Source organism: Aplosporella prunicola, assembly GCF_010093885.1.
Source record: "Aplosporella prunicola CBS 121167 unplaced genomic scaffold K452scaffold_11, whole genome shotgun sequence".
Lineage (NCBI taxonomy): Eukaryota > Fungi > Ascomycota > Dothideomycetes > Botryosphaeriales > Aplosporellaceae > Aplosporella > Aplosporella prunicola.
This window is the reverse complement of record NW_022983539.1, coordinates 394,257-408,813: the sequence shown is the minus strand read 5'-3', so window position 1 is coordinate 408,813 and position 14,557 is coordinate 394,257. Positions and strand designations below refer to the sequence as shown.

Sequence of the window (14,557 nt, the reverse complement as noted above, 5' to 3'; positions counted from 1 at the left end):
CTCGGTAGGATGCCATCTTCAAAGCTGTTATTTCCTTCCCTTCAATCAAAGTCTTGCAGTCGTGGCAGCTTGAGAAAGCTGGCGGTTCTCAACCTTCCACCGTTACAAGAGAGCTGCCTTTTTTGGAGCGCTAGCCATGATAGGAAGGTCTTGGCGGCCGGTATAACCTTGAACGTCTGGACTTAAGGGAACCGATTCGAATCGATTCCGGATCGATTGCGAACCAAAGCACGCTGTGAACAAGACACTCCCACACATTGGTTGTCCACTGAACGTTATTTCAAAACAAAATACCTTGGCAAGCTCATCAACTTTGAACGTCGGGAGCAATCCAGAAGATTCTTCAGCTATTCTCCGAGGTGCAGTGGCTGCAGTCAGCCGAAACGGTGAAACGGGCCAACGGTGCAGGTGAACACACAGCGAATGACCAGACGTCCAAAGTTGCTGGGTATAGTTTCGCGGCTAGTCGCAAGAAGAAAGAATATTCTTAGCAAACTTCGGACACGTACTGAGGCGCATCATGCGCATGCGCGAACGAGATTCGGTTGATTCGACGCCGTTATCGATAAAGATTTTCTCTCACTTCACCCCCATCGTTGCACCCCACAACCTCCCCAACTAACCCCACGATGGCCGAAGAAGAACCTTTTTTCAACATCAGCGAAGACCTGGTCGAGCTCCCGCAGTACAAAGCTGCTGGAGACTCTTCTCTCGACTTCGATGGCCTCCTCAGCCCGCCGTTGAGGCTCCATGAAGATCTGAAGGGAGGATGCGGCGGACAGCTTTGGCCCGCGGGCATGGTCCTGTCCAAGTACATGCTACGGAAGCACAGGGACGGCCTTGCGGGCAAGTCAATGTTTGTACGCTCTGCAACCGCGCTGCCGCGACCACGAGGCGCATCGCTGACAGCTTCGCAGAGTTGAACTGGGTGCAGGTGGCGGTCTTGTGGGCCTGGCAGTCGCCATTGGCTGCAATGGCATTACCCGCGAGAACCCGCTTTGGATTACCGACCAGATCCCCATGTTTGAGCTTATGAAGCAGAACATTGCGCTCAACAAGCTGGACGACAACGTCAAGGCACTCGTCTATGACTGGGGCGAGGAGCGGCCCGCCGAGCTCCCCAAGCATCCGGACGTCATCCTTGCAGCCGATTGCGTGTACTTCGAGCCGGCCTTTCCTCTTCTGCAGAAGACGATGGAAGACCTGATCGGCGAGAACACGGTGTGCTGGTTCTGCTTCAAGAAGAGGAGACGGGCGGACTTGCACTTTGTAAAGGCGATCAAGAAGATGTTCATCGTGGAAGAGGTCAACGACGACCCGGACAAGGAGATCTACTCGAGAGAGAACTTGTTCTTGTTCAAAATTACGAGGAAGAAGAGTGGCGCGGGTGCTTGAACGAAGAGGAACTTGAACCAATTTCAAGAAAACGTATTATGAAGATAACGGTTGTCTGACGATGTTCACGCAGTGACAGGCATAGAAGAAGGCATTGATGTTGTGTGCTGTGCCTGAATAACATGGCTAGAAATGTTAAGCCGTATGTGTTCAAACCTCTACACAAGTACATATCAGCTGATTGGCAACGTAAATAGAAACTACGGCGAATAAAATGTATACAAAGGCAGGTTACTACCACTGATGTTAACCTGAGCTTGTCGTATTTCTCCGGCATTCGGTCGTATGCTAACAGCAAGGACAGCTTCTCTTTGAGTCCTCTGTTAAGTGTGAAAGGGACTGCTACCTACTTTATAAGTCTGAATCGCCGACCACTTGGCATCGCAACTCGTACTGACGGCTGGGATTAGCTACCCTGGTCTGTTGGTTTCGGGCTCTGCGCGCATTGATTCACTGTTCGCCCTTAATCTAGATAAAGGGTTCGATACGGGCTCAATGCAAAAAATCCTGGTGACGACCGGGGTTTCTATAGGTCCTTGCTAGGCCTATAGTTTTTGCACTTCCACCTATGTTCCTACTCTGATACTTTCCTTGCAAGTGCTCAGTCAGCTCTATCGCATCCCTCTTTTGTAGCCTCACATTACACTTGCCTATGGTAGACGGACGGGCTATGTTGTATTTGTTTGTCTAGCGCACGGTATACATTGTATATCTATATGGCTTCATCTCTCACCCGTACAAGAGCTTGTTTTGCCAGGCCCATTGTTCAATCGCTTGTTGTTCTATTCGCGCAAGGTAGTTTGTTGCAAATATCCAGGTATTCTCTTTGTTACCGACTTCACCCCGTTTTGTTACTTGAAGTCGCAACCGCATTCACACAGCTTCACCTATCTTCGAGACATTACTTTTAGCTTTGTCTACCTCTCACGTCTCACCCTGCCAGTCACACAGTCACTGAGTCTCTGATCGCATGTTAAAGGGGCACTCACCATGGTGCTCGTACGTAAGTGAAGTTCCCCACACGCCCCCAACTACTTTGGCTCTATGCCTGGTCGCCCTTCGGCTAGTGGCAGAGGCAGTGAAGTTCCGCGCTTTCACTCCAATCACTCTAATAAGCCTAATAACAACCACCGCCGCAACAACAACAACCTCCACCACACAACCACCACAATGAGCGCAGACACCACGAAGCTGCCCAATGGCCGCATTGCGGGCCAGAGCCAACTGGCGCAATGGGTCGTCACCGCGCAGACCGTTGATCCGGTCAACATAGCAGAGGCGATGCAAAAGCTCGCCATCACCAAGCAGCCTCTGGCCCGTGACAAGGATCACCTTGACTTCTTCACTCGCAAGGTCCTGGAGAGGGGCCTCAAGTCCCTCCGCGCAATGTCGGCCGAGGCAAAGAAGTGCAAAGAGCGCTTGATGTTACTGGCGCCTAAGAAATTCATCGTCACTATGAAACTGGACAAAGTCAGGTTCGCAAAGTTCGTAGAGCAGATCAACAGAGGCGACAGACGTGAGTAATATTCTTTCCGCTGCAATCTAGACACTGCCCGCTCTTCACTCTGATTGTTATTCTCACCGTCAACACAACACCATTATCAAGCATGACCTCGAGAACACAATGACTAACTCAAGTCCTTTGGGCATATGAAACAGGCGGCCCCCCCAACCCGCGTCTGATTGTACGTCTCCCAGTTCCGCGTGATGTACTCGCACACTACAAGTCTCTGGAAGCCTTGCGTAAGCCACCCACAACTATCTCCCTTCATGCCCTTGAACAATCGAAAAATCACACGACTGACTACAAGGATATAGCGACCCCACACAGTGCTGGCCTATTTAGTTCAAGCATGCCCGCGCGGCCCATACAAGACAACGACACCGAACGCAGCGGCCCACGCTACACCTTCAAGAGCGCTGCTCAGAGACGCGCTGTCATGCAGCAGATGCAGCGTGAGCAACTACAGCGCGACCAAGCTGCTACGGCTGAGCGCCAGGCTCGTAACTCCGAGACGCGTGATGTTACTGCCGGCGCAGAGAATGTTGGTGATGACGATGCCATGGACTTGGATCCACCACGCTCGTCCGGCAATGTTACGGAGCATGCAAGCACTGGACCACAGCCAGGCGAAGCTGGAGAAGGCTCGCAGACCAGGAATTCTCAGCAACAGCAAGGTGGCAGCAGTTCCAGCCAGAGCCCTGTCCGTCGCTCCTACAACCTGCGCAATGAGACGGACGTCAAGTACCTCACCCTCGTGCAGCTGAAGGAGGCGATCATGGAGGCCTGTGCAGAGCGCGAGCGACTTATGATCGCTAATCGAGAACTGATGCGAAAGATTGAGGCCGCTGAAGCTAACGAGGCTACTCGTGCCACTGAAGTCACTAACACCACTAAGACTCTAGAGGTTATTGAGGTCACCGACAACTCCGACACATCTGAAGTGGCTGACACATCTGAAGGTGCCGAAGTCTCTATTGTTCAAGCCATTGAAGCCACCGATGCTACTACTACAACTGCTATAACCTGCACCCCTGCTTCTGCGATCACTGAGGACAATGCTGACACTGCGCAACCCAGCGGTACCGCTACTCCTCCTAGCGGCACCACTGATATCCAGACTACCAACACACCCATCCACGACAACCTAGCCGGTACAAACGCTGACGATGTCCCCACCAGTGACTTCTTCCCGACGCTGCACTCCCCCAACTTCGGCGCCTTTGGCAGCGGCCTCGTCTCCAACACGGACCCCATGAACATGGACAACAACGCCTTCAACACAGCCACCGACATGCAAATGGATGACTGGCCCGGCACAGCCATCAGCGCTGCACAGGACGTTTCCCAACAGCCAGAAGACGACACCAACAACACCATCGCAGGCGCCTCCACAACAGAATATCCGCTCTTACAGCAAGACAACACCAACAGTGATTTGCCCGGCCCTGACACCGCAGAACACGCTAACGCCATGCCACAGTTGTTGTTGTTGTCGCCGGCGCAGCCGCGCACGCCGTCGCCTCCTGTTGCGGAAGACCACGAGCTTCTCGAGCGGTTCTTGGTGCCGACGTCGGTGTTCAGGCGTAAGGTCGAGGAGATGGGAGAGGGGGGTCATGGCGAGGAGGAGGCGGGTGGGGGGCTGTATCAGCAGGAGGAGCAGCAGGTGCAGGTGCAGAACCAGGACCAGGACCAGGGCCAGGACCAGGACCAGGACCAGGTCATCCAGGCACATGAGATGATGATGCAGCGGCCGGAAACCCCCAGGCTCCCGAGCAGCAGCCCTCTCAGCTCTGTCGACGAAGACGTCATACGCGGGTACATAGAGGCAGAGAGCGACCTCAGCGATGCGTGGAGCGATGACACGTTGGAAAAGGAGGAGCGAGAGTGGAAGGAGAAGTATGGTGGCGAGGAGGAGTAATGAGTGAATAGAGAGAGATATCGAGAGAGAGGTCATTGTTTTGGTTAGAACCGAATACCGAACTTACTTGCTTACTTGCTTTCTACAAATTGTCACAGTAAAGCTCGTACCTGCTAAACTCCCTCCATCCCCCCACAACCATTTACCTCCCCATACCCTCCTGAAACGGCACGCCCCTTTCATGCTCCACCCCTACACTCCCACAGGAATGCAGCCATGGGTACGCGCTGATGTGCTCGCCGTGTGTACGCACATGGCTAGATACCCCACGAAGAGTCTCCACCATGAACACACCACGCATACCATAGTATCCGATGAGTGCGGGACAGACCATGACTACGTGACGAACCAGGCAATCAAGCAGACAGAAATTCTCCAGACGGACACAAGCAAAGAATACGCATCTGTCCGAATCCACTCTATCAACTGCTACCACTACCACCACCACTATCACCACTACCACTACCAACACCAGCCCATACCCCCAGGCGCCGCAACACTCAGCAAGCAAGCAAAGCAACCAACCCACAGCTCACGCACCCACGCCACACACACCACACCACACACAGCAGAAGCCGCCGCATCACGCGCGGCCCCCATTCGCAGTGCAAGCAAAGCAAGCCAACCAGTCGCTCAAATATAACCAATTCGATCCGCTCAACCATTTTACTGTCTTTTTGAGTCCATCTTCCTTCCCTTCACGCAGCCTTCATTCTTTCATCGCTCTCTTCCCCTGTCCGTCCGTCCGTCCGTCCATCTACCCACCAGCACGCGCGACCCAAATCCCAACCTAGCCGGAGAGAGTAGAGAGAAGTGAGCAGCAATAGCAGAATCAGCAGCAGAATCAGCAGCAAAGCAAAGCAAAGCATCGACAAACACCGTCACCTCACGGCATAGAAGACGCAGAAGAAGGGGGGAAAGGAGAAAGAAAGAAGGAAAAGCAGCAGCAGTAGCAGCAATGAAAAAGACGAAGCTCTTAGCCCTTAGGTCCCAGCCTTCAACCCAAAGACCAGCAACCGACTACCGAACCCGCGTAATCAACGCGCACGCGAGCAGCCCCTCGTCCATCCATCCATCCTGTCCATCACTTTTCCATCTTAGCATAACCATCCTCATACACAAACGACCACGGCCCGTTCCTAGACGCCTCAGCGCAACAGCGCATCACCCAGCACCAAGAACTCAGCGCTCATCCGTCCTCTCACCCTCACCCAAACCCCACGCCCACGCCCACGTTTACTCTCACATTCACACTCACAAGCCCGGTGGTGGTGGCACAGCGCTATAGCCACCCACGCCGGGAGGCGACCCAGCCGGTGGCGGAGGCGGGGCATCACCCGGAGGAGGCGGCGGTGGGGGTTCCGAGCCGGGTGGGGGCGGCGGAGCCTGGTAGGCCGACATGGCAGGGGGCGCAGGCGTCGTCGACGCAGAGCCGGGCGCCTGGCCCTGCTGGCTGGCATAGTACTGGTAGTACGCGGCCACGTAGCCTTGGTAGCCGCCATACGCGGCATAGGGGTCCGCGCCGCCGTAGTACTGCGCGTACTGTGCGGCGTAGTCGGCGGCCGCTGTGCTGCTCGGCGTCGCGGCTGCTGCTTCCGTCGCTGGGCTCATGGTTGAGCCGCCGTACGCGGGGGATTGCTGTGCACCGTAGCCGCTGCTGTAGCTGTTACCGCCGCCGTAGCTATCTTGACGGCCGTAACTGTCTGAGCGACTGCCGCCATTCCTACCGTCGTAGCGGTCTCCACCGCCGTAACCACGGCGAGCGGGGCCGTGGGCCTTGAAGGTCTCGTAATTTGACCTGACATGTCCGAGCAAGTCCTCGCAGAGCTCCTTGGCTCTGGTGACCTGGGCTGGGTCAGGACCACTGTGATTTTATCAATACCATGCTCCCATATCGACAAGATATGTTTTACTTACGCAACGTGAAGGTACATAGGCTCATCACTCTCTTGATTAGTTTGATACTCCATAAAGCCGGATCCGCGGCCCTTGATCTGAACACGGCAGCGCGTCTCTTGCTGAATGTGCTTGACAAACTGGCCGCCAGATCCGACAACCTGGGCACGGAGGTTGAAGCCTGGAATGGGCTCGAGGTCCACGGGAATCTTCTCCTCAGGCCATTTGCGCTGCGACTCGTCAGTTTTACTTCTCACACCGAAGCCGGTCACCTTGTGCTATGTTACCCTGCCGAGCTCGTCACGCTCAAACTGTTCCGGCTCGCGACGGCGGAATCGGCGCTCGTCCACGAGGTTAGGAAGTTCCTGCTTCATGAGCTCTTCGATTTTCTCGATGGCCTTTTCGAGGCCCTCCTTGGTCGTGCTAGTGACGTGAAGGAAAAGAGGCGGGGCCTTGAAAGGTCAGCTTGGCACTTCCATATCAACAGCTGGTGAGACTCACGCCAGGTTTGGCCATGCTCTTGTCTGGGTAGTATTCGCCGCGGGTGGTGACATCTTTACACGAATAAGTAAGACATCCTACAAACAAAAGGTATACGTTAGGTAGTGGAGCGTACCGGCACCCGTCTGATCTTTAATCTATATGTCACACCGGAGTTGTCAGCAGATTCCAACGGGGGGTTGCTGTGAACCGCAGCTATGGACACTATGTGTGAGCTTCTTGCGCATCCACAGCACGTTTTGACGAGACTTGACAAGAGAGAAGATGAAAGGGTGCAAAGATGGACCTGGGAGCATCAGTCTGCTATGACAGAAGTATTTACCATTTTCTGAGTAGAGCCCTTGGTCAGCACATAGCGGTTGCGCAGGTCGTTGACCTCGATGTCCTTGATGTAGTCGCCATCCTGCTGGTAGACGTCGCCCTCATTGGCGGGAGGGGCCGAGGGAGACTTTGCGGCGGTGGGCGTGATGCTCTGCAAGGGTTCGTGGTTAGCAGCTGAGACGGTGCTTTTGGACAGAGACGCGGAGTCGGTGTGTAGACGGACGGAGCGAATGGGCGGCACGTCGACATGCTGGATGCCCTTCTTTGCCTGGATCTGGGCATTGATGCGCGCAGCAGCGGCAGCGGCAGCGGCGGCAGGATCCTTCCTCTCCTTTGTCGCGGGGCTGTCGCTGGCCTGACGGTCGATGGGACTACGGCTGCGGCGAGCTTCGGAGAGCCTGGGGGCGGGCGAGCGCGAGCGGCGATCGAAGCGCGACTTGCGCGCGGGCTCGGGCTCGGTCTGGTCGAAACGCGAGCGCTTCCTTCCCTCTTCCGGCATGGCTGTGAGGATTTGGTGTCGTGATTCGAGGTGACGCGACAGGGCTGCAGCTGGCGTCGGCAGCAGAAGGGCAGAATTGAAGGCGGTCTGCCGATAATTAAGTAAGCAGATTCTCGGCTCAATGTCGGCAAATTCCCCAGCTTCCGATATCGCCGTCCGAGTCAACCAACCTGGAGCTGCCGAGAAATTGTTACTCTGCGACTGGCCCGTTGAATCTTCAACGCCCCCAAACTCTCGCCTCCGCGCATTTGCAGCGAGCCCCTCCACAAGCCTCCACGCCCCTCGCCGCGGGCCCCAACATCGCCAACATGGCTTCCCGGCGAGCGTTGGCCGCCTTGCCTCTGCGCAGCGCCCTCAGCAAGCCCGCCGCCAATGCCTTCTTCCTGCCGGCCGTCCGCCGCTCCAGTTCCTCGACCCAGGCCCTCGCCTACAAGGCCCTGCACCGACGGATCGCGCCTCTCCCCACACAAGATGCCCCGCCGTCATGGTCGGCTCCTGCCGCCGTCAGCAGCATCCTCTACGAGACGCCGCTGCCCTCGCAGGCTCCGCCAAAGCGCCACGTCCTCAACTGCCTCGTGCAGAACGAGCCGGGTGTGCTGTCGCGCGTGTCGGGTATCCTGGCCGCGCGCGGCTTCAACATCGACTCCCTCGTCGTCTGCAACACCGAGGTCGACGACCTCTCGCGTATGACCATTGTCCTGCAGGGCCAGGACGGCGTCGTCGAGCAGGCCCGCCGCCAGCTCGAGGATCTCGTTCCCGTCTGGGCCGTCCTCGACTACACCCAAGCGCCCCTCGTCCAGCGCGAGCTGCTGCTCGCCAAGATCTCCATCCTCGGCCCCGAGTTCTTCGAGGAGCTGATGAACCACCACCGCGAAATGGTCGACTCGCCCGGCTTCATCCAGGATGGTGAGACCCCCGAGCAGACTGCCGCTGCCATTGAGGAGCAGAGGATCGCTGCCGAGCGCGCCGCCCAAGAGGCGCTTCGTCGCGACTTCCACCCTAGCAGACTGGCTGCGTCGCAAGCGCTGAGGCACAAGCACGAGCACTTGGAGGCGATCACCCACCTGGCGCACCAGTTCGGTGGCAAGGTCCTGGACATCAGCACCAACAACTGCATCGTCGAAGTCTCTGCCAAGCCGGCAAGGATTGACTCGTTCATGAAGCTCATTGCTCCCTTCGGTATCCTCGAGTCTGCCAGGACTGGTAAGTGTCAACCCATATGACTCACATTGCGTACGCTAACATTTATGACTAGGTCTTATGGCCCTGCCCCGCTCGCCGCTCACCGGCCCGAACGAGGCGCAAGAGAAGGAGATCGAGGACGTCGTCGACCAGAGCATGCTGCCCCCTGGTTAAATGCTCTAGGGATCCTAAAAATACGTGGAAACAAAAAATGTTATTTTGAACTTATGTAAACGTTTAACGTCCGTCACCGTCAAGCAAGATTCACCGCCTAACGAGAGATAATGACGCTTGTATTTGTATGAGTGGAAGAAGAAACCCAATTAAGGTGTTTATAGTATGTGTGCTCCAAGACCTTTTCATGCACATTCAGGACTTAGGCCTGTAGCTAGACAAGGAGTAGTCCGTAGGGACTGCTTGTATAGTTCCTGTCTCGGTAGACGGTGAATCTCGGTTGACGGTGACGGACGTTACCTGGAGCGTCGCAGCCGCGTACATACATGCCATTGTGGGATATTAATGAGCAATCATGAGCAAGTGCCTGGTTTTTTCCTCTTTGCGCCTCTAAATATGTACCTTGTCAATTCAGTAATACTGCCAATGCCCAAGTCCGCTCATTGGATCTTGCCCTTGTTGACGACGAAAGCCTCAATGGCCGAGATGGCAGCCCACAGCCTGTTCTCCGCCTCAGGGAAGACGAGACTCCTGTTGGAGTAGAAGACCTCGTCGCTGACCTCCTCGGGCTTGCGAGGCAAGCAGTGCATGAACCTCCAGCCGTCCTTGGCACCACCGCGCTTCGCCAGCTCTGACGTGATCTGGAAGCCCTCAAAGGCCTTGAGGCGGCGGGCCTTCTCCTCCTCCTGGCCCATGCTGACCCAGGTATCAGTGACGAGGACATCGGCGCCCTTGACAGCTTCCTCGGGCACGCGCGTCTCGAGCAGCTTGCCCGGCTTGGGCGCGCCCGCCGCCGCATTGGCTATCACCTGGCGCATGGCGGCAGGGATCTCGTAGCCGGCGGGGGTAGCGACAGCGAGGTCGACGCCGAGCTTCGCGGCGCCAATGGCGAGGTCGAAGAGGACGTTGTTGGCGTCGCCGACCCAGGCGAGCTTGAGGCCCTCCAGGCCGAGCGTGTTGCTACTGCTGGTGTTCGCGGCGGAGGGGAAGGCCGTGTGCACGGTGAGGAAGTCGGCGATGGTTTGGAGGGGGTGGTAAAGGTCCGAGAGGGCGTTGATGACGGGGACGCTGGAGTGTTTCGCGAGGTCCGCGACGTCGGAGTGGGGGCCCACGCGGGCGACGATGCCAGACACCATGCTGGAGATCACGACGGCGGTGTCGTAGAGCGACTCGTTGACCTGGTCTGGTGAGTCAGCTGTCGGTGGTGGTGAGCGCGCCGCCTACGTACGCCCAGCTGGATGTCGTCTTTGCCCAGGAACATGGGGTGGCCGCCCATGGCGACCACGGCGCCCTCGGTCGAGACCCGCGTCCGCGTGCTGCGCTTGCTGAAGGTCATGGCGATGGTCTTGCCCGCCAGCGCGCCCGCCAGGCTCTTGGGCGTGCTGCCCGACTTGATGGCCTGTCTGTGCGCATCGGCATTGCGCACGAGGGTCGTAAGCTCCGCGGGCGTCAGGTCCGCTATCGAGAGCAGATGGCGCGGCGCGAACGGCGAGGTCGGAGGTGCCGCGACGGAGTATGCGAGCTTCTGAACGTGCGGGAGCTTCTGGGCGCGCGCGAGGCTCCGGAGAGCGGGAGCGGAGGGGCGGAGCAGAGGCATTGTGACGGATTGGAGGTTAGAGAAGCGTAAGAGAGGCACGAGCGAAGCAATTGGGCGCAGTGACGACGGAAGCAGTTAAATGTTGGGATAGCCGTTGACGATGACTCGGCGGGCGCTCAGGCCAGAGGAATTTTGGCCCGATTCCCCAGGTTTCGGAGGCTAGCGCGCGTTTTGGCCAAAGTCGGCGTGCCGAGCTTCTATTGGCGGGGCCGTGACGCCCATTCTCACGCCGTCATGCATCATTGCTGTTCCCCTTCCCCTCCCCGTGAGACACAAAGCACCTGTTCCTGGGACCTGACCAAAATCCGCCCTTTGCCTCTTGCTATGAGATAGTCCTACCACTGCAACTCCCACGACCGACCGCTCATCTCCCATCATGGCCGACACCCCGTGGGGCTCGACCGCGACCCCGAGCCCCCGCCCAGCTTCACCAACGCACACTCCCTCCAAGTCCAGCACCCGCGACTCGCCGCATCCGGAAGACGATTTGACCACCACCGAGGAGACGCCTCTGCTCTCGCCTGACGAGCGAGAAGACGACGACGATGAAGACGCCAACGATAGGCCTTCTCGTTCGCAAGCCGTCTGGTCTTTGTTGCACTCGCTCGGAGGTCGGCGGAGTGCGGCGGCAGAGGAGCATCGTGGCAAACTGAAAAGAAGATGGCCGAGCGTGATCGCACTGCTCTTGCTCTGCGCCGCGGTGGTCATCATCATGATCTTGGGCTTCCTTGTGCCAGAAGCGGTACAAGAATACACCAATCAGGCCGTCGTGTTCCAGCCTACAGGCCTGCGTTTTGAATCCTTCAACCCAGATGGTGTGGCCGTCAGAGTTGAGGGCGATTTTACCATGGATGCGTCGAAGGTGCAAAGGAAGTCGGTGAGAGACTTTGGCCGTTTTGGCACCTGGATAGCAAAGGAGGTCGAGAGCGGCGAGTCAAGCGTCGAGGTTGCCTTGCCAGACTATGGCAATGCTGTGATTGGCACTGCCATCATTCCCCCAATTAAAGTCAGCATAAGAAACGGAAGGACTACCCACATTAAGCTCGTAGCAAACTTGCACCCGGGCTCGATGGATGGAGTAAGAGATATTGCAAATGATTGGATTACGGGCAAACTGGGTGCTTTGAGGCTCCAGGGCAAGGCCAACGTACCGCTGAAATCTGGAATCATTCACTTGGGCACGCAGAAGATCGAGGAAGCGCTAGTGTTTGAAGGTGAGTATCTGCCCCGTACTGGTGGAGGAGTAGGAAGCTGATCCAAACCTCATCATGCTAATAGTGCCATGGCCACAGGCAATGCAATTCCTGCTCTCCCAGAATATAAAATTGCCAGGCTAAACGTCCATGAGGTGGACCTGCCGGGCACAGGGACGGGCATGGCGGCGGACGTTAGCCTTGTGGTTGTCAACGACTACCCCCTTGACATTATGATTCCACCGCTAGGCTTTGGTATCCTGGTCGGCAACTGCATGCCCAGCGACCCCTACATTATGGTCGCGGACGCAGAAACTTCATTCTTGCACATTGCACCTTATCGGGACCTGGAGCTCAACGTGTCAGGCATTGTCAGACAACTTCCGGAGGCGCTGACTACGGCGTGCCCTGGTTCCAAGAAGTCGCCTTTAGATCTGTTAGTTGGAGACTACATCCACGGCGATGATACTACAATCTATGTCCGCGGTTCAGATTCTCCATCGCTAGACACACCCAAATGGATCACCGACTTAATGGCTGATATCACCGTCCCCGTCCCGTTTCCTGGTCGTACGTTCGAGGGCCTCGTGAGAAACTTCTCTCTGACTGATGTGCACTTCCACCTTCCCGGCTTCTTCGCCGAACCCGACTCGCCCGAAGCCCGTCCCCGTATCTCCGCCAAGATCAAAGCGCTCGTCGGCCTGCCGGAGGAGATGAATTTTCCTCTCGCGGTCGATCGCGTGCGTGCCGAGACCGACGTCTTCTACAAGGACAAGAAGCTCGGCAACCTGGACCTCAGCAAGTGGCAGGCGGCGAACTCGACACGCACCGAGGCGCACGACGACGACGCACCGGGTTTGCTTGTAGAGTCGGAGGTCAAGGAGGCGCCGCTGGAAATCACGGACGAAGATGTCTTTAGTGAAGTGGTGCAGGCGCTACTGTTTGGCAACAAAACGGTGATGCTGAGCGTGAAAGCCGACGTGGACGTCGAGATGGCAACGAGCTTGGGCATGTTCAAGGTGCGCCGGATTCCGGCCCAGGGAGTTGTGCCGGTCAAACGTCAGTAGTCTCAGTCTCCTTGCGTCGTACCTAGTCGTCTTAAATTCCACTTTTCTTCCCGTGATATTGAGAAAGAGGACGCGCGCTGACTTCGTCTTTCGCCACTAACAGCGATCGGCCCCGGCAAAGGTAAAGATGGCGGCAAAGGTGGCCTCGCCCATCTGGCGCCCAAGGTCGGCGGCCTGCGTATCTTGGATACGACGGAGAGCTCGCTGACCCTCGAGGCTCTGGTCAACTTTACGAATCCGACCGATTATTCGGCCACAGTGCCATATGCGGATATCAATCTCTTGACGAATGGCACTGTCTTGGGACATGTCACGGCTAGAGATATCAAGGTCAAGCCGGGAAATAACACGAATGTCGTCGTACAGGCGGTGTGGGATCCGCTGTCGGCGAGTGGTGAGGAGGGCAGGGCTGTTGGGCGGGAGCTGCTGAGCCAGTATATCTCTGGTATGTACTCACGATCCTGACGCACCGCCTTCTCCCCTATTTTATGTCCGCTTCGAGAATTCGGGAAAAGGAAGGGGGGAGATAGGAGGGCATCTTCACGGGCAGCAACTGACACAAACAGGCTTCAACACGACCCTAACCCTGCGCACCCACGCCAACACCATCCCGGCACAACCAGCCCTCGGCCGGGCCCTCGCAGACCTCCCCCTCAAACTCCCCACCCCGCGCCTGCACAACCCCTCTTCGGGCGACGACGACGACGACAACGACTCCCCCGACGACAAAGCGCCGCACTTCATCCGCTCCGCAACGATGCACCTCCTCACCTCGACCGCGACCTTCACGCTCCTCTCCCCCTTGTCCACCACCACGCTGTACATAACGCACCTCAACGCCACGGCCTACTACCACTCGCACCCCGTCGGCCGCATTGTGCACGACTGCACGTTTCCGGTGCCGCCGGGTGGGCCCGCCACTAGTCCTCGGTTGCCGGTCCAGTGGAGCATCGGTGGCGTGGGGTATGATGCCGTGAAGAGGGCTTTGGGGGGACGGCTGAAGTTGGGCGCGAAGGCGGAGGTGGGGGTTAGGGTCGGGAGGTGGGAGGAGGAGGTGTGGTTTTTGGGGAAGGGGATTGGGGCTGGGATCAGGTTGTAGGTATGTAGTCTAGTAGTAGTAGAGGTAGAAGGGTTGGTGGTGTGGACAGGAGTGGTGTGTGTCTCAGAGGCGTTTTCAGGCACGATTCGATGTTGGTGCGGTGGGGTCTGGCGTTTTTGAATGGGTTGGCGGCTAGCTGGCTGGCTCGTACATATACATGCAACCCTTGCTTTTAATTCTTGTAGAGAGGACGCCGCAGTGGTGGCCGGAG

General features: G+C 57.1%; 6 protein-coding genes across 6 annotated transcripts; 4 read left to right on the top strand and 2 right to left on the bottom strand.

Moving 5' to 3' along the window:
* Positions 1–617: 617 nt before the first annotated feature.
* K452DRAFT_18939 (uncharacterized protein) lies at positions 618–1,846 on the top strand. Its single transcript, XM_033535853.1, has 5 exons — positions 618–856; positions 918–1,537; positions 1,593–1,621; positions 1,700–1,752; positions 1,806–1,846. The coding sequence occupies exons 1-2, from the start codon at positions 630–632 to the stop codon at positions 1,393–1,395; spliced, it is 705 nt and encodes a 234-aa protein (XP_033398162.1). The 5' UTR covers positions 618–629; the 3' UTR covers positions 1,396–1,537; positions 1,593–1,621; positions 1,700–1,752; positions 1,806–1,846.
* A 1,402-nt stretch (positions 1,847–3,248) lies between these two features.
* K452DRAFT_318083 (uncharacterized protein) lies at positions 3,249–4,458 on the top strand (the record flags this gene model as incomplete). The annotated part of the gene is made up of 2 exons (XM_033544126.1): positions 3,249–4,329; positions 4,380–4,458. Coding segments are annotated over 2 exons (1,158 nt in total), but the record flags the coding sequence as incomplete, so codon positions are not given.
* Positions 4,459–6,071: 1,613 nt separating this feature from the next.
* On the bottom strand, positions 6,072–8,034 carry K452DRAFT_226611 (uncharacterized protein; the record flags this gene model as incomplete). Its single annotated transcript, XM_033536836.1, has 7 exons — positions 6,072–6,681; positions 6,735–6,943; positions 7,001–7,165; positions 7,215–7,267; positions 7,330–7,351; positions 7,537–7,686; positions 7,759–8,034. The coding sequence occupies 7 exons, from the start codon at positions 8,032–8,034 to the stop codon at positions 6,072–6,074; spliced, it is 1,485 nt and encodes a 494-aa protein (XP_033398160.1).
* A 308-nt stretch (positions 8,035–8,342) lies between these two features.
* Positions 8,343–9,390, top strand: K452DRAFT_226417 (uncharacterized protein; the record flags this gene model as incomplete). Its single annotated transcript, XM_033536825.1, has 2 exons — positions 8,343–9,237; positions 9,290–9,390. 2 exons carry the CDS (start codon positions 8,343–8,345, stop codon positions 9,388–9,390), a joined length of 996 nt encoding a protein of 331 aa, XP_033398159.1.
* A 440-nt stretch (positions 9,391–9,830) lies between these two features.
* On the bottom strand, positions 9,831–10,987 carry K452DRAFT_227090 (uncharacterized protein; the record flags this gene model as incomplete). The annotated part of the gene is made up of 2 exons (XM_033536880.1): positions 9,831–10,568; positions 10,619–10,987. 2 exons carry the CDS (start codon positions 10,985–10,987, stop codon positions 9,831–9,833), a joined length of 1,107 nt encoding a protein of 368 aa, XP_033398158.1.
* Positions 10,988–11,363: 376 nt separating this feature from the next.
* Positions 11,364–14,346, top strand: K452DRAFT_326348 (uncharacterized protein; the record flags this gene model as incomplete). The annotated part of the gene is made up of 4 exons (XM_033544842.1): positions 11,364–12,201; positions 12,280–13,239; positions 13,369–13,692; positions 13,814–14,346. 4 exons carry the CDS (start codon positions 11,364–11,366, stop codon positions 14,344–14,346), a joined length of 2,655 nt encoding a protein of 884 aa, XP_033398157.1.
* Positions 14,347–14,557: the final 211 nt, after the last annotated feature.